This window comes from Nannobrachium achirus, assembly GCF_963921795.1.
Source record: "Nannobrachium achirus genome assembly, chromosome: 5".
Taxonomy (NCBI): Eukaryota; Metazoa; Chordata; class Actinopteri; order Myctophiformes; family Myctophidae; genus Nannobrachium; species Nannobrachium achirus.
The window spans coordinates 25,814,692-25,835,254 of record NC_137814.1 but is presented as its reverse complement, the minus strand read 5'-3'; the positions used below and the strand labels follow the sequence as shown (position 1 = coordinate 25,835,254).

Below are 20,563 nucleotides of genomic sequence, written 5' to 3'. Positions count from 1 at the left end.
ATCAGAATACGTAACCATGGCATTGTATGCCCATAACGTTTCGCTTGTATGCCCATATATGGACATCTCTGTATCTGGAGATCTATGCATAGGAACATCAGAATACGTAACCATGGCATTTTTTGTTGACTCATGTGGTGTCAGAATACGTAACCATGGCATTTTTTGTTGACTCATGTGTTGTATGCCCGGCATTTTTTGTTGACTCATGTGTTGTATGCCCATATATGGATATCTCTGTATCTCTCCGCATAAGGAGATTCCGAACGTTTCGCTATGGAGATCTATGCATAGGAACATCAGAATACGTAACCATGGCATTTTTTGTTGACTCATGTGTTGTATGCCCATATATGGATATCTCTGTATCTCTCCGCATAAGGAGATTCCGAACGTTTCGCTTGTATGCCCATATATGGACATCTCTGTATCTGGAGATCTATGCATAGGAACATCAGAATACGTAACCATGGCATTGTATGCCCATATATGGATATCTCTGTATCTCTCCGCATAAGGAGATTCCGAACGTTTCGCTATGGAGATCTATGCATAGGAACATCAGAATACGTAACCATGGCATTTTTTGTTGACTCATGTGTTGTATGCCCATATATGGATATCTCTGTATCTCTCCGCATAAGGAGATTCCGAACGTTTCGCTTGTATGCCCATATATGGACATCTCTGTATCTGGAGATCTATGCATAGGAGATCTATGCATAGGAACATCAGAATACGTAACCATGGCATTTTTTGTTGACTCATGTGTTGTATGCCCATATATGGATATCTCTGTATCTCTCCGCATAAGGAGATTCCGAACGTTTCGCTTGTATGCCCATATATGGACATCTCTGTATCTGGAGATCTATGCATAGGAACATCAGAATACGTAACCATGGCATTGTATGCCCATATATGGATATCTCTGTATCTCTCCGCATAAGGAGATTCCGAACGTTTCGCTATGGAGATCTATGCATAGGAACATCAGAATACGTAACCATGGCATTTTTTGTTGACTCATGTGTTGTATGCCCATATATGGATATCTCTGTATCTCTCCGCATAAGGAGATTCCGAACGTTTCGCTTGTATGCCCATATATGGACATCTCTGTATCTGGAGATCTATGCATAGGAGATCTATGCATAGGAACATCAGAATACGTAACCATGGCATTTTTTGTTGACTCATGTGTTGTATGCCCATATATGGATATCTCTGTATCTCTCCGCATAAGGAGATTCCGAACGTTTCGCTATGGGAACATCAGAATACGTAACCATGGCATTGTATGCCCATATATGGACATCTCTGTATCTGGAGATCTATGCATAGGAACATCAGAATACGTAACCATGGCATTTTTTGTTGACTCATGTGGTGTCAGAATACGTAACCATGGCATTTTTTGTTGACTCATGTGTTGTATGCCCGGCATTTTTTGTTGACTCATGTGTTGTATGCCCATATATGGATATCTCTGTATCTCTCCGCATAAGGAGATTCCGAACGTTTCGCTATGGAGATCTATGCATAGGAACATCAGAATACGTAACCATGGCATTTTTTGTTGACTCATGTGTTGTATGCCCATATATGGATATCTCTGTATCTCTCAGCATAAGGAGATTCCGAACGTTTCGCTTGTATGCCCATATATGGACATCTCTGTATCTGGAGATCTATGCATAGGAACATCAGAATACGTAACCATGGCATTGTATGCCCATATATGGATATCTCTGTATCTCTCCGCATAAGGAGATTCCGAACGTTTCGCTATGGAGATCTATGCATAGGAACATCAGAATACGTAACCATGGCATTTTTTGTTGACTCATGTGTTGTATGCCCATATATGGATATCTCTGTATCTCTCCGCATAAGGAGATTCCGAACGTTTCGCTTGTATGCCCATATATGGACATCTCTGTATCTGGAGATCTATGCATAGGAGATCTATGCATAGGAACATCAGAATACGTAACCATGGCATTTTTTGTTGACTCATGTGTTGTATGCCCATATATGGATATCTCTGTATCTCTCCGCATAAGGAGATTCCGAACGTTTCGCTATGGGAACATCAGAATACGTAACCATGGCATTGTATGCCCATATATGGATATCTCTGTATCTCTCCGCATAAGGAGATTCCGAACCGCGAGTCGGGTCGGGTCGAGGCCCGGCACTGCACTCCGTGCGGTGGCGGGGAACGCGCGTGCCGAATCTGAAGCCGGTGGGACGAACGGTTCTCGAGATACGCGGATTACAAACAAACAGACAGAGATTTGTCGCATTTATAGATAGATAATTGTAATTCATATCACAGCAATTTCTTCTTCTTTTTTTCCCCCTTTTTTTGCGGCCCTGTTCCGCCTCCCAAAAAACAAAAGCTGATGTTGTAGAGAAAAACGTTCAAAGTGATTCGACTAGGAGCTTTTTAAATAATGTGGTGTGTGTGTTTGTTTGATGATATTCTATTCTTTTTCTTCTCTCCCATGCAGATTTCCCCCCCACCGTGCTGGATGCTGGCAAAGGCATGAGTGCGGAGGGCAAGAAGGCCTGGATCGAAGAGAAGAGTCTCATTCTGAAGCAGACCTACTGGTGAGATCAGTTTTCCCCCGGGACCCAAACTAGTGAAAACAGCAGATCTACAAGTGCACTACGCAGCTATTATCACTACTTCCTAAACATTTGTTTTCTAAATTATGGAATTTCTTAGATTTTGTCCCTTTTTTACTCATGAAATGACTTACTCTTAGCATTTAAAAAAAGGGCTTTTTTGGTAAAGTTTTTTGAAAATGTTTTGAAATAATGTTAAAAACAAAATGTAGGAAACAAAAAAACAAAGGGACCCATAAAAATGTGTCTGTGACCCACAAATGGGTCCCGACCCAGTGTTTGGGAACCAGTGGGTTAGATCAACTCAAGTCTCTCCACCAACACTGTTTAGGACTGTCACAATTACTACACAATCGCCTAATCACAATTATTTTAGATAATCGCAATCTGTCTTATAGGTCTTAAAAAATCAAACCATCAGTTCGAATTGGAGTGGTGCATTTGAGCAGCTATACCCTGTGTGTGTGTGCGTGTGTGCGTGTGTGTCTAGGCTGCGCAACAGTGCCACTTCTGGTCACCCAGCGGTATTGCAGCTGTTCATGCTGATAGGGACAGACAGACAGACACGGGACACACAAGCGGCTTCTCCGCTCCAAAAACCTTAAATGTGCAGATACCCTGTATACAGTATACACTTATACAGTGTGTTGGTTTATTGAGTGAGAAAACAGTGTTGCACATTAAGCTATTGGACTGTGCTCAAGAGTTCGGGGGAAGGAATTCAAACGCCAATATATCAGTGGATTAGAATGCTGATGCTGAAGTATTCAGTTTGAAGAAGAAACTTGATATCGGTCGATATTTATTGCCTTGTCATATCCATCCTTTTATGCCTCTTTTGATAACGATGTCTCCTCTCCCGTTTTAGTGAGCTGCCCAATTATGACGTCATTATTCCAGTCATGCTGAAGGAGGGCATAGACCAACTGCCCAAGCACTGCAAGCTCACTCCAGGTAACCAAGCCCCCCCGCCCCGGAGCGGGCTTTTTGTGTTATCCTTTTAGCAGGGGTCTTCAACGTTTTCAGGCCAAGGACCCCTTAGTTGAGAGAGAGAGATGAAGCAGGGACCCCCACAATCTGTTCATAGATATAGTTTCATTGTTTGACAGCACGATCAACAGTGTATTTTGGATTCATGTTAATGTGTGTTTTCAGATATTTAACCACTTGAAAGGTCAATACTTAACTCACTTACTGCCAATTTAAAATGCCCCTCGAGTGGCACTAGTGCCAGAAGCCTCCATAGACTCCCATGTAATTTATAGTGCACAGATCATGCACGCCCATGCACAGATCATGCACCATGTTTGTGCAGGCTGTTCACAGCTTTCAAACAAAAAAAAAAGATTGGAAATCCGTTCAGGCATTCATGATTTATCAGCCATAATGTTTTCTTCAGATGTAAACAAAAATGGCTGCCATGTTTGAAAGATGGGGTTGTATCGGGGGTGGAACATGCAAAATCGCGATTGAAATCATGTTTACTAGATTTAATTGGGTCCAAAAAAAAAAAAAAAAAAAAAATTTTTTTTTTTTTTTTTTCTAAGTAAAAGTCGCCCAAAGTCGCTTGGCAGGGAACTCCATAGTGAGAAAGTTGCTCTAAAAGTCGCCTGGCACTGTATGAGTTAATAAACTTGACCTTTCACTAGGGATGGGTACCGAAATTCGGTACCGGGACAGAACCGATAAGGACATGACGGTTCCTGGGTACCCAAAAAGAATATTTACTTTCGGTACTGCTTATCGGTTCCTAGACGCACCATTAAAAAAAAGACGTGCTATCCGTTCAAGAAAAGGCTTCATGATTACATTTTATATATCCTTTGACTATCTGTCAGCACCTGTCCCCGGTTCCCGAGGCTAAACTAATGTGAGTTAACTTACGTTACAACTTGTATTCCTCCAAACACACACAGACACACAAGCACACACACAATCGGGGGACGCGTTGCCACTGACTGGCAGCGGTAGCGATGCTAGCAACGTTAGCAGCCCAGCCACCAGTAGGCTACTACAGCTGAGCCCTGTATAGCCACACAGAGAGACATGAGTTGGAGACGAAACATTTATGACAGCGTGGGATTCATCTGAAAGACTGTACGGCAACAGCGCTTGTGTGAATGCGGACTCCCGTGCGACACTGCATGTCTGCGAGTCCGACTGCGTCTCTCGCTCGCTAGCTCGTCGAGTTGTGTTCTTTTGTCAAATCTAAGCTGGCAAATCTAACACTTCCGGTAGCCGATCTCTTCAGAATAAGATATGTTGCGCTAGCAGCAATAAGACTTCCAGATTTCTTAAGGCAATAAGACTTCCAGACGGTGGTCGACTTCTTAATCTCTTCAGAATAAGAGTATCCCAAAAGACATTGAAATATGATTTCATTTGCATGATTCATTAAAACTGTAAATTAAACATTAAAATTAAATTTTAAAATTATGTTTTTGTGTAAAAACCAAACCATTTTGGAACCGAAATAGGAACCGTTAGGAACCGGAACCGATAAGCAGAACCGGAACCGGAACCGGAATCGTAAAAATCCAAACGATACCCATCCCTACCTTTCACTGTACTTGGTGCTCTTTTCCCCCTCCAAAGCTCTTTGCCGAAAATAGACGATCATCTACAAGCTCACAACGCCTCGCACTGCGAGGCGTTGTGAGCTTGTAGATCTGCTCTTTTTTGGCTAAAGTTGTCAGAATATGGACGATAGGGTTCAAGTGGTTAATATGAGAAAGGGGGAAAAACAAGTTCCTATCACACAAAGATTTGGCGGACCCCCTGTAGTAACTCTGAGGACCCCCTAGGGGTCCCGGACCCCCTGTTGAAGACCCCTGCTTTTAGCATAGCTTGTCTGTCCTGCCGTAACGTTTCCCAAACTTGCCGTGCAGTCACGTGTCTGTCACTTTACCTAAGAATACAGTAAGACTGACTCAGCAACAGCTGTCGGGACCGTGGCTCCACGCGCGCTCCAACGTCATCAGTCCATACATGGAAGACTCTTCAGAATTGTATCTTTAGACATTGTTTAGGATACACCCTCTCAACTATTCTTGTCACACTGTCCGTGTATATAATGGGACCATGCCTGAGAAATGGGAGCGACAGATGGGCATGCGTGTCGCTCAGAGCTCTTGAATATATTGTTAATAAATGTTGTATTTCATTGCACTCCACCCTCTCCCAGAATTCAATTTATTATATTATTATTACACCAGTCAATCAATGACTCGGGATGAAGTCAAAACATGGGCATTTACCCTGACAAGCACTAGGCATTACATTTAGTTTGACTCAGTTCCACAGATAAACATTGTTAACTACAAGCTCACAACACCAATGTTAGCCTCTTTCTGTCGTAATATTTGAGAATTTGGCCAATTTGGCATTAGAAATGTCTTACAGGTCATTAAATTGCAACTTAAATCTGCAGATGCCCTCTATAAACTTAAACTGTATGTTGGTTTGTTTACTGTTGAGTGAGAAAACAATGTTAAGCTAATCATCTGGGGACCCTCCAAAATAATGTACTTGAGTTTGTGAAGTGTCCTTGAACACCCAGAACGGTGTGCCACAAGTCTGATGCATTATTACCACTATTATTAAGTCAGGTGAGGGTGCTACTTAGGCTGTTTGTCTTTCTGCTGGCCACTGGGCAGTCCAGTGAGTCCACTAAGCGTAGTCTATATGTTTCTTTACGGAGACAGAGTAGAGATGGAGTATGCAGAGTCAGGCAGTGCATCACACTCTGGACAGAGAGGAACTCTGCTGGATGTTGAGCCTGTGCCAACTAGAGGTGCACAGGCTTCCAGAGACCAAGGTTTTAATGCACTACTGCAGTGGTCTTCAGCGTTTTCAGGCCAGGAACCGCTTAGTTGAGAGAGATGAAGCAGGGACCCCCACAACTTTTTCTTAGATTCTATTTAGGTTTGTATTTTCAGATATTTAACCACTTGAACCGTCAATAAGTAATTAAAACCCTCGGTTTCTGAGGCTAATAAGTAATAAACTTGACCTTTCAGTCTGTACTTGGTCTGCTCTTTTTCCCCTCTACACCAAACCTGTGAGCTTGTAGATCTGCTATTTTTGGCTTCAGAATTTCTCAGAATAAGGATTCAGGTAGTTAATATAACAAAGGGGAAAACAGTTTCTAACACAAAGATTTGTAGGACCCCCTGTAGTAACTCTGGAGACCCCCTAGGGGTCCGGGACCCCCTGTTGAGGACCCCTGCACTACTGTATTAACCTTGGATTCAACGATTCTACAAAATGCCTTCTAAATCAGCATTTCTCAAACTTCTTCATGCCAAGGACGACCCGCGAAATGTAACTGCTGTTGTAAAGCGTTCTAAAGAGTTTTCTGAAAAACATATGTTACTACATATAGATAAAATGTAACGGGTTAAGCAGTGGTGGAAAAAGCTCTCAACCCTGGTATGAGAATCAAAGTATAGATACTCCTCCCGTTCAAATATTACTCAACTACACTTGTAGATCTGCTATTCTTTTAATAGATTTTATACATTTGAAAACTTGTGAAATGGGACGTTCTGCATAATGAGTACTTTCTACGTTTGGTACTTAGAAACCGTAGATTTCCCGCTGTACCGCGGTGCCATGCCCGTCGATCCCGGAAGTTTAATTAGCTTTAATCATTATGAAAGGATTAAAAGTATTATCGCAGATTTACGCTGATTCTGGCTCTTTAGGCCCGCCCCCCTAACTGTATCCGGTCATTTCCGGTCTGGACCGGATCTAGCTTTCCGTATCCGGTCTGAGCCTGGGCCATAGTCCCGCCTCCGTTGGTTTACAGTGTAACAGAAGAGAAAGCTACTCGGCGATGGAACACTCGTTTTTCAATCGGATTTTTGCATTTGGAAACTTTGATCCAGTCTCTACACGCCTGGATTATGATCCCCGCACATATCGTGCGTTTTGTGCGCGAACGTGTCCACTTGTTACCATAGCGCACAGTTGGCTTTTTTCAATGTTTTTTCATGTAAACACTGGCGGATAAGCAGGGATACAGCGTGGCAACGGATATGTTTATTTCAATGGGGTTTTTTTTATTCGAAAGCTTGTCACCGAGTCTACAGTCTACTAGATGAGTCGCGCACAGATTGTGCACGATGCGTGCGCGTGCCCACGTATAAGGACAATTTGGCAGCTGCTTACTACAGCTATGTTTAAAATGGCAGCAAAATTGTTAAGTAGATTTTGATATGTATACTTTTGTAGTGCTTCAGTACTTTAACTCAGGTACAAATTTGACAAAGTACACTTAATTGTTTAATATCAACGCATTGCTGTATTAAAATATGTATTTTTTAAGATTTTCCAGACATTTTCACAAATATCAAAAATGAAAATAGCAGACCTACAAGCTCACAGCGCACTTCATTGTGACATGTTGTAATCTTGTGGATCTATACTATATAGGGCTGAAATGGGGCTTAGAGTGGTCAATTCATAATAATAATTTGTCCCTTACCAGAAATGTATGTCAAAAGTAAAATATTTGTCTTTGAAATGTGTTAGAGTAAAAAGTCCATACATAATACATATCAAAAAATACAAATACTCAAATAAAGTACAGCTGCATTTTTCCTTTACTTAAAAGTACAGTACTCAAGTAAATGTATTTTTACTGTCCACCCATGCTATTAAGGCATAAACAACAGCTGCGTATTTTAAGTTCTCCTTCAAAGATAACCAGCATTAGGATTGTCCTCTTAATTATGCAGTGGTCACAGGGATAATGACCATTGGCTCACAGAAATCGGAAATTGGCACCAGGCACACGTACGAGACAAATTAAACTTGCTGCTAGATTTGCTCTCTACAGCCCACTCGGGTGCAGGTACTTAAACTGTCAATTGGCGGTTTGGTCTGAAAATCTACCTGGCTGATAAAAAAAAAATACGAACCCTAATGATCTGCTACTCTACCTGCTGGAGCAAAGAAAAAAACCCCAAACAAAAAGGTCAGGTTGAGGATAATGGCTGGATAATGTTTATAGCGTCACTAAGCTCTGTATAGGCCCCACTGGAGGCTCTATTTTATTTAGTATGCTTCATTATTTAGGGCTACATGTGCTGCTGCTTACCGTCGGAAGCACAAATGGGACTGAGAACGGGGTTGAATGAATGAACAGCTCAGAGTCAAACGAAAGCTTTCGGTCAAATTATTCTCCCGACCGTTGTTCTCCCGACTCGCTCCTCTCGCAAACGATTGGTAAATTGCTTGTTCTTGTCCCAGCTGGATTATGGGGACACCATTTATAGGTTTGCTTGTGCCTCCACTTTGGCCAAATTGGATCCCCTTTATCATGCAGCTCTGAGATTCATAACAAATTCGCCTTTCAGGACTCATCACTGCATGTTGTATGCTGCAGTTGATTGGTCTTCATTGACATCTCGCAGGTTACAACATTGGTTGAATTTTGTATACAAAGCCTTACTTGGTGAGCTTCCTTTTTACATTTCCTCCAAATTTGTACTGGTCAAGAATGGGCTAAATCTCAGATCAAATGCCTGGTTACGCTGTGTAGTACCTGCATTTTCATCTGAGGGAGGCAAAAAAAGCCTCTCCTTTTTTGGCCCCTGGTCATGGAATGACCTTCAGTCCAGACTCAAATTTGCTGTGTTTATTCCTTTGAGAAGTTTGCACTTGTTCAGACCTGTAATTAATTGTCTCCACCAGCCGAAGGCTGAGGGAGAGTATGTTTTCCCCTCCGTCCGTCCGTCCGTCCGTCCGTCCGTCCGTCCCTCCGTGCGTGCGTGCGTCCGTGCGTCCTCGCAGTTTGTGAGCAGCTAATCTCAGTCACCGTTGGCCCGATCGCTGCCAAACTGAGCACACACACTCCCTGGATGCCAATCTAGAACCTCTGCCCCACATTTTTCAAATCAGCCTCATGGTGGCGCTATAACAGGCCGATTTGTGTGGCCTGGTTGTTACCAGCTAATCTCCGGCGCCGTTGGCCGAAGATTTGTTGGCCGATTTGTGTGGCCTGGTGGAGACCTGTGCTCGGAAGAGCACTGCTTCTAGTTTGCTCTGTGATCTCTTCCTTTGGGTACATTCATTGGGCATACTGTGCGTGTACTGTTACCTGTGAATTGTAAACTAGTTTAGTATTTAGTGTACATTTTGTATTTTTGGAGTTCTTAAGTATCTGTTTGTGTATCATGGATGTTCTATTTTTTGTTGTGATGTCTTGTATGTAAGCAAGGATTGTGTAATTCTTTATTTCTGCCTCTTGGCCAGGTCACACTCGAAAAAGAGATCATGTCTCAATGTGTTTTTATCTGGTTAAATAAAGGTTAAATAAAAATAAAAATTACATAAAGCTGTAAATAGGGATGGGACCATATGAAAATTTCATGTCATGATTATTGTGACCATAAAAAAATATGATTTATCCCCAACATCCATTATCCTGGGGCGGAACATTTGCCAAAAAATAGCAGATCTACAAGCTCACACACAACGCGTCGCAACCCGATGCCCATAGATGGAGATCCATGATGTCATCAATATTCAGAACGGGTACACAGTATTGTGTATTATTATGTTATGCTTTAACTATTGAAAAATAGCAGATATACAAGCTCACAGCATGGCACCGAGTGCTGCGCTGCGAGCTTGTAGATCTGCTATTTTTGAAAAATCAAACCTCGGTTCGAAGTGGAGCGGTGAATTTGAGCAGCTGTACCCTATGTGAGTGAGTGAGTGTAAACTGTGCCTGTGAGTGAGTGGTGAGTGTGCCTGGCCTGCACAAAACAGCGCCCCTCCTTTAACTAGTGTGTTGTGTGTGGCCACTCAAGGTATTGCCAGGCTACGGACATGGCCAGCCAGCCACCCAGCCACCCAGCCAGCCAGCCAGCCAGCCACCCACCCACATACCCACGGACATACCTGTCTATTGGGAGCGCTTTCACCGCTCCAAAAATAGTTCCAGGGACCACCCAGAAGCAAAATTTGAGTTACAATCGTTCGCTTTGAAAATACATGTATTCAAATATTTGCACACATTTTCACGACTTTTTCAAAAATAGCAGATCTACAAGCTCGCAGTGAGCTTGTATATCTGCTATTTTTCACTGGTTAAAGCATTCAATAATTCTAGGCCTAAATGGGTTAATATTCCATATCTTGGATAGCTCTATATGGACATACTGTGTCAGTGTCAGTCTCAGTGGTCAGTGTCAGACAGACCAAATTTGGGAAAAGTCAATGAAGAATAAATACATTCACGAATAAATGTTAGTAAATTAAACAAACGTAAAATGCAAGGAATCGATTCCCGATGAAGCCGAGCAATTTGACATATGGCCCAAGTGCGTGCCACCAAACGATGGGAGGAGTAGCACGGCAAAATAACGTTTATCTAGGACAGGGGTTCCCAAACTTTTTTGTCTCGGGGCACCCCATAAATATTGTTTTGATCCGAGGCTCCCCTACATTATTATTTTCACTCCCAGCACCTTATATTTATAGCATATCGTCGTTGTCGGGTGGAAACCTTGTATGTGCAAAACCGTTCGTTTTGTATTTATCATCTATAAAATGTACTAAACTAGTGAAAACAGCAGATCTACAAGCACACAACGCCTCACATTGCGAGGCGTTGTGTGCTTGTAGATCGGCTGTTTTCACTAGTTTTGTGCAACAGTCTTGTATGATGAAGCAGGGCTTTGCTTTACCAAAAGACGTACACATTTGAATCCTGGAGATATGAGATTTCTGCCCGACAGTGACGATATTTTAGTGATTATGTTGCCAGGAAAACTTTGAGATAATAGTCATTTTGGTTAGAACTGACTGAAAATAACTTCAAGTTTAAAATGATACTAAATATTTTTTCAAGTGTCCAAATAAATTCCAAATATTATCAAACGGTCTCGCGGCACCCCTGGACTGCCGTCACGGCACCCCAGGGTGCCCCGTCACCCACTTTGAAAACCCCTGATCTAGGAGGGGAAAGAAAGATGGATGGATGGAATAAAGTACGGTACTAAAGTCTGGTTGCCCTGCAGTGCAGACTGCCCCTACCACACTAATGACATGCCCCACAATGGGCACGCCAGGTTCAAAGTGCTTTAAACACATTTTTCACACAACTGTGCAAAAGCGCACCGCCTGCTCGCTCGCTCGCTCCGTCTGTCTCTGCGCGAGAAGAGCAAACGGAACGAAGCAAAAAAAAAAGGGGGAAAGTTCTCCTCAGGCAACCAAAGTCGTAGAACAATGACTTCTCTAAGATATTCATGACTCGTGAAAAATGGATGACAGACGGAGGAGTCGCTGAGTGTTCTTTTTGCGCCCCCCCCCCGTCTTCATGTCTTTACCGTTGTGCGTTTTCTCACCCCCAGGCGTCCCCCTGAGACCCATGCTGGCCCACCCCACCAAAGGAGTCGGAGAGGTGCTGAAGAGGTTCGACGAGGCCACGTTCACCTGCGAGTACAAGTACGACGGCGAGCGAGCACAGGTGCGTTGCGTGGGAGGACGACGTTAAATTAATATATGGAGGAGGGGTGGGGGGGGGGGGGCAGGATTGTGACGACCGACAGAGGAGGAGAGCAAATGTTTTTATTTTTATTTATTTTTTACTTGCCACCTACAGATATTTAACATAATGCCTGCTGAATTGTTTATGCATACAGCTTTTGGCTGCCTTGTTTATGTACAGTATATGATATTTAATTTATGCCAGGGATTGTGTGGCTATGGGGGTTGGGGGTGTCTTTGGAAAGTTCATGCATGCGTTCTATATATTTTTTTTGTGTCTATGGGTGTTTTGTGCGTGTGTGTGTGTGTGTGCGCGCGCGCGTGTGCGTGCACTATTGCAGTGATTCTCAACCTGGGTGCCGGGGCCCACTGGGGTGCCGTGAGGATATTGTAAGTGGGCCCCCAAATAATTGCCAAAAACCCTATAATTTCATTGATATTATATTGATATTATAATAACATATACAAAAAAGTCATAGCATGTTTTCTTTAAAACCTTGAAAACATTCGTTTTTATTGTGATACAGTATACCATGTCAGTATCGTTGACCCAAGCTGTGAACACGATGGATGGATTGATTGATCGTTAGAATAAGCAAGCTTTGAGATGGCCCCCGATCCAGAAAAGCTTGAGAGAACCACTGTACTGTGCTTGTATTGACATGAAGCCTAATGCCAAGCTGGACCTCCAGGCCTCGGGTTCAGAGAGGACACGGAGAGGGACACAAGGACACAGATATGGAGTCAGAGAGAGAGAGAGAGAGAGAAGAGAGAGATGGAGAATAAATGGAACAATGCAGAGAGGCAGGGACCGAGACGCAGAGAGAGGCAGAGTAGAGCGCATTTAAGCCTGATTTATACATGATTTATACACCGGAAATTGCCGATGTACAAGCTCGCAATGCGTTGCGAGCTCATAGATTGGCTATTTTCTTTTTCTCTTCTTTTTTTGTAAACTATTTTTCACCCACTGCCAATTGCCTACCCTAAGCTGTAATCCTGGGCGCTGCTCTCCCTCTGCCAACCTGGGGACAGCCCCGAACTGAGCTCATGCTTCCCTCAATGCATGAGCCGTCTTATCACCTGACAGGGGGAGAGATTCCTGGCTGGACGTAGCGCGTGGAAGGAACACGTTATTCCAACCAGTTCCTTTCCCCTCCATCAGGCGCCCCTGCTGATCAGGGGGAGGTAGTATAGAAACCAGGATTGCTGCATGTTTGTTGTGAGGGTAACTCCACACAGAAAGGCCCTTTTGCCAACGCCACCTAGGGTATGGGCATTGATGACACGGAGGAGAGAACACGCCCACTTTGTGCCCGGCTCAAATCGAACCCAGGACCTTCTAGCTGTGAGGCGACAGCCCTACCGACTGCGCCACCGTGCCTCCTAGATTGGCTATTTTCGGACTATAAATTAAGCATAGACAAGCATTAGGGAGAGGGGGATGTAGAAAGAGGCACATCGCTAGGTTTTGTGACCTCCCCCTCCTCCCTCCATCCCTTTTGGCGGAGTCGTTAATTTCTCTAAAGTCGTGCCAATAAAGCTTCTGCCCTTCCGATGTAATTAAGTGACTGAGTCAGAGGAAAGGAGGGAGGGACGGACAGACAGACAGACAGACAGACAGACAGACAGACAGAGCGGCTAAAAGCAGAGGAGCAGGAAAGAGGGAGAATGAGACATAATGCATAGAAACCAAGATGTTTAGACAATGGAGACGACAGACAGACAGAGAGGCACAGAACAATTGGGAGGAGAGTGAGTCAGAGCTATACAATGACGTCTGTCGTGTGTGTGTGTGTGTGTGTGTGTGTGTGTGTGTGTGTGTGTTTGGGGGGTGCACTGCCGCAGAGAGCCAGCAGGGGGACTCGCAGGCTGCACACAGGTCAAGTTACAGTTTGTATGTGTGACTGTGTGCGTAATGTACAAAAATAAATGATATCTGTGACATGCGTGCAGCATGCCATACACAAGCTTAGCCCTTCGCGGGGAGAAAAAAAGGGTGGAGGGTCGTATCAGACGCCCACGGCTGTCTGCCTTCATGCATTATTCACACGCATCTTAAAAAGACGCATTCCAAAAAGCACACAGGTCTCCTGAGGGGGGCTGCAGAGGGAGCTTCATCACCGCACGTCTCTGAACCGACGCCTCTCAAATGATATTGGTTAATTAAACACCCTCCTCCTCTCCTCTCCTCACCCTCCCCCTCCACCTCCCCTCCCCTCCCCTGCCAAATAGATCCACATACTGGAGAGCGGAGAGGTGCGAATCTTCAGCCGCAACCAGGAAGACAACACCAGCAAGTACCCCGATATCATCTCCCGAATCCCCAAGGTAAACCATTGAAAGTGACTGCACACACACGCACGCACGCACCAGTCACATCAACACCACAAGTACAGTACAATACAAGAACACTCAACACACACATAGGGCTGTCACGATTATGACATTTTACATGACGATTAATTGTCACTCAAATAATTGCGATTAACGATTTTAATTGTGTTTCTGTCGTTGACAATTACATTTCTGTTAAGCTTTTAGGCTTTTAAGTTGCACTTGGTAGATATGACACATAACCTAAATATACAAAGAAATGACTGACATATTTGACAACTTTATACTTAAAAAAGAACATTGATAGTGGAAATAGCCGATCTACAAGCTCACAACGCATCGCATCGCGACGCGTTGCGAGCTTGTAGATCTGCTTGTAGATCTGCTGTTTCCCTAATGGGTTTTATGTACTGTCCATATTACATACTTACACCCACTCTGTTTCTGCTCATCCTCTGCCTCGCTCAACCACTCTCTCTCTCTCTCTCTCTCTCTCTCTGTATCTCTCTCTCTCTCTCATTGTCTCTCTCTCTCTTACCTCTCTCATAGTCGGGGAAAATTTGCAGAATACCTGTTAAATCTGGGAATAAATTCCTTACCAAACAATTTCTTCACCAATGTGTTCGTAAAGGTGTCTTGTAACATATCTAACAAAGATTGAAATTCAACATCCCTAGGAAAATCTTTGTCAGCTAGGTTAATTCTGGGTCTCATTCACTTACTATACACTAAGGGAAAAAATGACTCTCCAAAAATATGCTTCAAGTGGAATGTGAGGGGTCTAACTAGGTGTTTTTAATTATTCTGAATCCATTGCAAGCATTTGTTTTGCACTAAAAACATTCCTTGGGCTAAAAATGGACCCCCATACCACTGTGAAAAGTGATGACTCATCACTAAACCATCATTTTTATGTATTGTTTTTAGCCCAATGAATGTTTTCTGTGCAAAACATGTTTGCTTGCAATGGATTCAGAATAATTAAAAACACCTAGTTAGACCCCTCACATCCCACTTAAAGGAGTAGTTCACCCCCAAAATGACTTTTTTTCTATTGATTAGTCATGCCATGGAGACTAGAGTTCAACAATATTTTTTGTTTTTTGTCGCATTCCTAAGACAAAAATGTGATAACAATAAATTTACCCCCATTCATTCCGGATGGTGACCCGTTTCGAAACGGGTCACCATCCGGAATCAATGGGGGTAAATTTACTCGAATCAAATTTTTGTCTTAGGAATGTGACAAAAACCAAAAAATATTATTGAACTCTACTCTCCATGGCATGACTAATCAATAGAAAAAAAGTCATTTTGGGGGTGAACTACTCCTTTAAAGCATATTTTTTGGGAGTCATTTTTTCCCTTATAGTATAGTGTATACTATAGTGAGTGAATGAGACCAATAATTACCCTAGCTGTCAAAGATTTTCCTAGGGATGTTGAATTTCAATCTTTGTTAGATATGTTACTAGACACCAGACACCTTTATGAACACATTGGTGAAGAAATCGTTTGGTAAGGAATTTATTCCCAGGTTTTTATTAATATTCCCTGACTATCACTCATGATATCTGTCTGTATCTCTCTCTCACTCATGTATCTCACTGTATCTCACTGTCTGTCTCTCTCTCTCACTTCGTATCTCTCTCTCCCCCTTGGTTCTGTCTCTTAATCTTTATGCGTCTCTTCAGGGCGATATCTGAAGGTTATTTTTTCCCCCTTTTTACCTGAAAGGAAAAGAAAAAAAAAGAACGAAAAAGAACGAAAAAACTATCACTTTGTTGTTGGTGACTTCACTAATGGCCTGCATCTCTCTATGTGAAAGCCCTCTTCTCTCTTCCTTTACTAGACTCTCACTCTCTGTCTCATTTCTTCATTCGTTCCCCTCTCAATCCCCTCCTTCCCATTTCATCTGGCCCTACAGACCATCCATCTCTCTGTGTCTCTCTCCTCGTCCTCCCTTACACGGAGCACTTGTGAGCTGTATAATCCGTTTAGGACGGGGGGGACCCTTTTTGGGGTTCGTATTGCTGTGTACAGCAGTGGTTCCCAAAATTTCAGGTCGAGATCCAAAAGAGAAATTAGACCTTTGGCCTGGGAGCCAAACTAGTGAAAACGGCAGATCTACAAGCTCACAACGCGACACAAAAGCGTCGCATTGTGAGCTTGTACAGTAGATCGGCTGTTTTCACTACTTCTTAAATATTTGTTTTCTAATTTATGGAATTTCTTAGATTTGTCTTTTATTTATGAATGAAATTACTTAGTTTTTTTAAATGTTTTTTTTATGTATTTATTCATGAAAATCTTAGCTTTTTGGGTATTATTATTATAATTCTTTTTTTATTGATTCGAAATAATAATTTTGGAATACATTTATTATTACTATTTATGTATTGTTTTCTTCAGAAAACGTCAGGATTTAGAAGGTGTTTTTAGAATGGACCTCAGGACTAAATGGGATAACCCATTTAGGCCTAGAAATTATTGAATGCTTTAACCAGTGAAAAATAGCAGATATACAAGCTCACAGCGCGGCACCGAGTGCCGCGCTGCGAGCTTGTAGATCTGCTATTTTTGAAAAAGTCATGAAAATGTGTGCACATCTTTGAATATATGTATTTTCAAAGCGAACGTTTGTATCTCAAATTTTGCTTCTGGGTGGTCCCTGGAACAAAATATTTTGAGATGGGGGTCCGTGGCCAAATAAATATAATTTTGGGGGTCCTTCACATGAAAAGGTTTGAGAACCACTCTCAAGAACAGACTAACTGAGCTCCAGTTAAGTGAAAAGGACCTTTTCTTTGACGATGGCTGGCCAGATTGCTGACATAGAAACATAGGTTTTTCAAAAAATCTTAGAAGGATTCAAAAGACACTTATAGAATCGGGTCAAAATTCTAATTTTCACGATTTTTCAAAAATAGCAGATCTACAAGCTCGCAGCGCGGCACTCGGTGCCGCGCTGTGAGCTTGTATATCTGCTATTTTTCAATAGTTAAAGCATAAAATAATGATACACAAAATGTGTACCCGTTCTAAATGGGATAAAGGTGTAATGATGTGTGTGTGTGGTTCCCCAGGTGAAGAAGGGCTCTGTGGTGTCCTGTGTGCTGGACTCTGAGGCCGTGGCCTGGTGCCCAGAGAAGAAGCAGATCCAACCCTTCCAGGTCCTCACCACCAGGAAGAGAAAGGTACACACGGGGGCGTCACAAGGGGTAGGAAAGTGGGACTGAGTTACCGGGGCCCCAAGGTGGAGGGGCCCTAGTAACTTTAGCTATTGGAAAATAGCAGATATACAAGCTCACAGCGCGGCACCGAGTGCCGCGCTGCGAGCTTGTAGATCTTCTATTTTTGAAAAGTCGTGAAGATGTGTTCAAATCTTTGAATATATGTATTTTTTAAGCGAACATTTGTAACTCAAATTTTGCTTCTGGGGGGGGGGGGGTCCCTGGAACTAAATATTTGGAGATGGGGGTCCGTGGCCAAATAAACATCATTTTGGGGGTCCTCCACATGAAAAGGTTTGAGCTCCACTGACATCGAAATAAAGGTTTTTCAAAAAAAACCTTGAAGGATTTGAAATATTCAAATATTTTCATGATTTTTCAAAAATAGCAGATCTACAAGCTTGCAGCGCGGCACTCGGTGCCGCGCTGTGAGCTTGTATATCTGCTATTTTTCAATAGTTAAAGCACAGGGGCCCCACAGTGAATCCTTGTACCCGGGGCCCAGAATTTGGTGCGACACCCCTGGGTACACCGCTACACACGTGTTCATGTTTGACGGCACATTTTCATCTGCAGGTTTTGAGTCATGCAGATGGCTGTTTTCAGAGCGCAACACACCCCAGCGCAACCAATAGAATGACCTGTCCTTTAGTTCTACTGGATCTCTTCTCCATTAGTCCCTCCCTGTCATTTATGTCTAGTTTTTAATTTGTTGACAAATTCGTCAGTGTATTTAGTCATGGTTTTTAGTCATCATAGCTCAGTTTTTATTTTGTTTTCGTCTGTGAAAAAAGGTTGTTGACTAAAGAATGGCGTCATAGATTTAGTCGATGAAATCAACACTACTGCTAGATTAGTTTTGTCTCTAGGATTTCCCTTTTCTTTTTTTCTCCTTTTTTTCTTTTTTTTAGCGCCTCTGTATCACACCTACACAGTAACACGTTAAGTGTTAACTTACAGTAAGTGTAAGTGTTAACAAAACCTCTAGGGTTTACGCTAGAGGTTCAACTACGCACGAGTTGAATTAACACTTACATTAATTAATGCATCGCATCTCCTGTTCTGTTGTCTTCTTAACTCATTTGTAGCCAATCCCGAGAATACTCGTGAAAAATACTCGAGTATCATATGGTGCCGATCCCGAGTATACTCGTGAAAAGTACTCTATTACTGTAACGGCGGTTCTCCTACCCTGTAGCTGCGCGGAAGGTCCTGGCACAATCGCCCTCGCCGATTCATCATCATCATCACGGATCCACGTGCACAAAATAGTAATCCCATAACATTGAGGCAGACGGGGAATCTCATCTTTAATGTCCATTATCTCCAAACAACACTTTCAAAGGGGAGGATGGCAGTAGATTCTCGCTAATAAAACACATGTTGAAAAGCAACGATCCGCCATTACACAACGGCATGTTGACGACGAGCGATTCCGGTGAATGACGTGATGACGTCAAACCGGAAGTGTTTACGCAATCGACTTCTGGCCTTCAAAATAAGAGACTGGCCGCTTATGGAGAAAGCGAGAGGCACGCTGGACATTTTAATCCGTTAATTTCAGGAGCACAAAATGAGTTAATTGCATTATTATTTTAGGTTAGGAGAGGAAGGGTGGGAAGCCAGGACGCAGCAGTAAAACTTAATTCACACATGGGTGTTGCAATCTGTCGCAGGCTGAAAACGGCTGATTGACAAGGTCCCGACGTGTCACGTCGGCTATATTCGGCGCGCGACAAACCGCCGTTCGACAAAGTCTCGAGTCGGGCTCAAGCTAGAAGGAGTAGATGTTCAGTTCTATGTTGTTTCTGAAGTTTTCTTTTAGTTTCAAAGATCTGAAATAAAGCAATCCAAGGCACTCTTCAAAAAGGTGAAAAAGCTTTAACATGAAAGTATTCTTTATTTACCTTTTTTATAGTGTTTATATACCGGTAATGCTTTTCTTTCCTGTCTTGTAGTTCATCAGTGGAACAATGAACAAACAAGCCAACATGTGTGGCTCTCACAGGGCCTTCTCCAGGGCATGGCATGTCTTGAAGAAGTCTTTTATATTAACACATCGGACGCCCACGTGGTTTTGACGTCTTAATTTGCTGGTGCCCATGGCAACGCGTCATTTTACCTACCGGCGAGAGTACTGGCGAGAAAAGTAATCAGAGTAAATGTAATCCAAGTATGTCCTGTTTATTTCGCGAAAATCTTTTCTTTCAGTCAGGACCGTTTTTTATCATTTCTAAGCCACAGTGTTTGTGTTACGGCATGTAGAAGAGGCTGCCGTTTTGAGAAAAAAATGAAAAAAGGAAGAGAATCCGGAGAAAACAGCATTTTTGTGCAGCCGCTAAACAGGAAGTCAACGAGACACACAGCACGTCCTGGTGACGTAATTGCGCGCTGCATGTTGGGAAATGGAGTTTGTTTCATCACCGCGGTAGCCAAGTGCAGTAGCTACAGTACAGTATAGTTTACTGTACAACGCGTCAAACGCGTCGTGGGCCTCCAGCGACATCAAAGAAATTGACTTGTAGACACCACGTGGGCATCCGATGTGTTAAAGCTTTTCATCCTTTTTGAAGAGTTTCTTCTGTTTAGTTTATTTTCTACGTTTGATGCATTTTCTTTTTTTCTTCCCTTGTTTTTTTCTTTTTTTTTGTGACCAGAGAGCCTCCCAACTTTGCTTCACTAGAACTTAAGCCCCATTTATACTTCGTTGCAAGCCCAGGGATTGACACTAACGGTTGCCTGACTGCCCGGGGCAGGTAAAAAAAAAAAGGTTGGGCAGGTGAAGTTTGCTACTGGTTTGCCCGACCGGGCAGGTGCACATTTTGAGCAAGATAATGAGATATTTGTCTTTATATACT

At 42.8% G+C, this 20,563-nt stretch overlaps 1 protein-coding gene across 2 annotated transcripts in view; it reads left to right on the top strand.

Moving 5' to 3' along the window:
• lig1 (ligase I, DNA, ATP-dependent) overlaps window positions 1-20,563 on the top strand; it is a 109,114-nt gene that overhangs the window by 47,046 nt on the left and 41,505 nt on the right. For both annotated transcript variants that reach the window (XM_080725354.1, XM_080725353.1), the window contains exons 15-19: window positions 2,517-2,616; window positions 3,503-3,588; window positions 12,000-12,115; window positions 14,371-14,466; window positions 17,559-17,669. In XM_080725354.1, coding sequence (XP_080581480.1) covers window positions 2,517-2,616; window positions 3,503-3,588; window positions 12,000-12,115; window positions 14,371-14,466; window positions 17,559-17,669 — 509 coding nt within the window. The remainder of the gene's footprint in view (window positions 1-2,516; window positions 2,617-3,502; window positions 3,589-11,999; window positions 12,116-14,370; window positions 14,467-17,558; window positions 17,670-20,563) is intronic.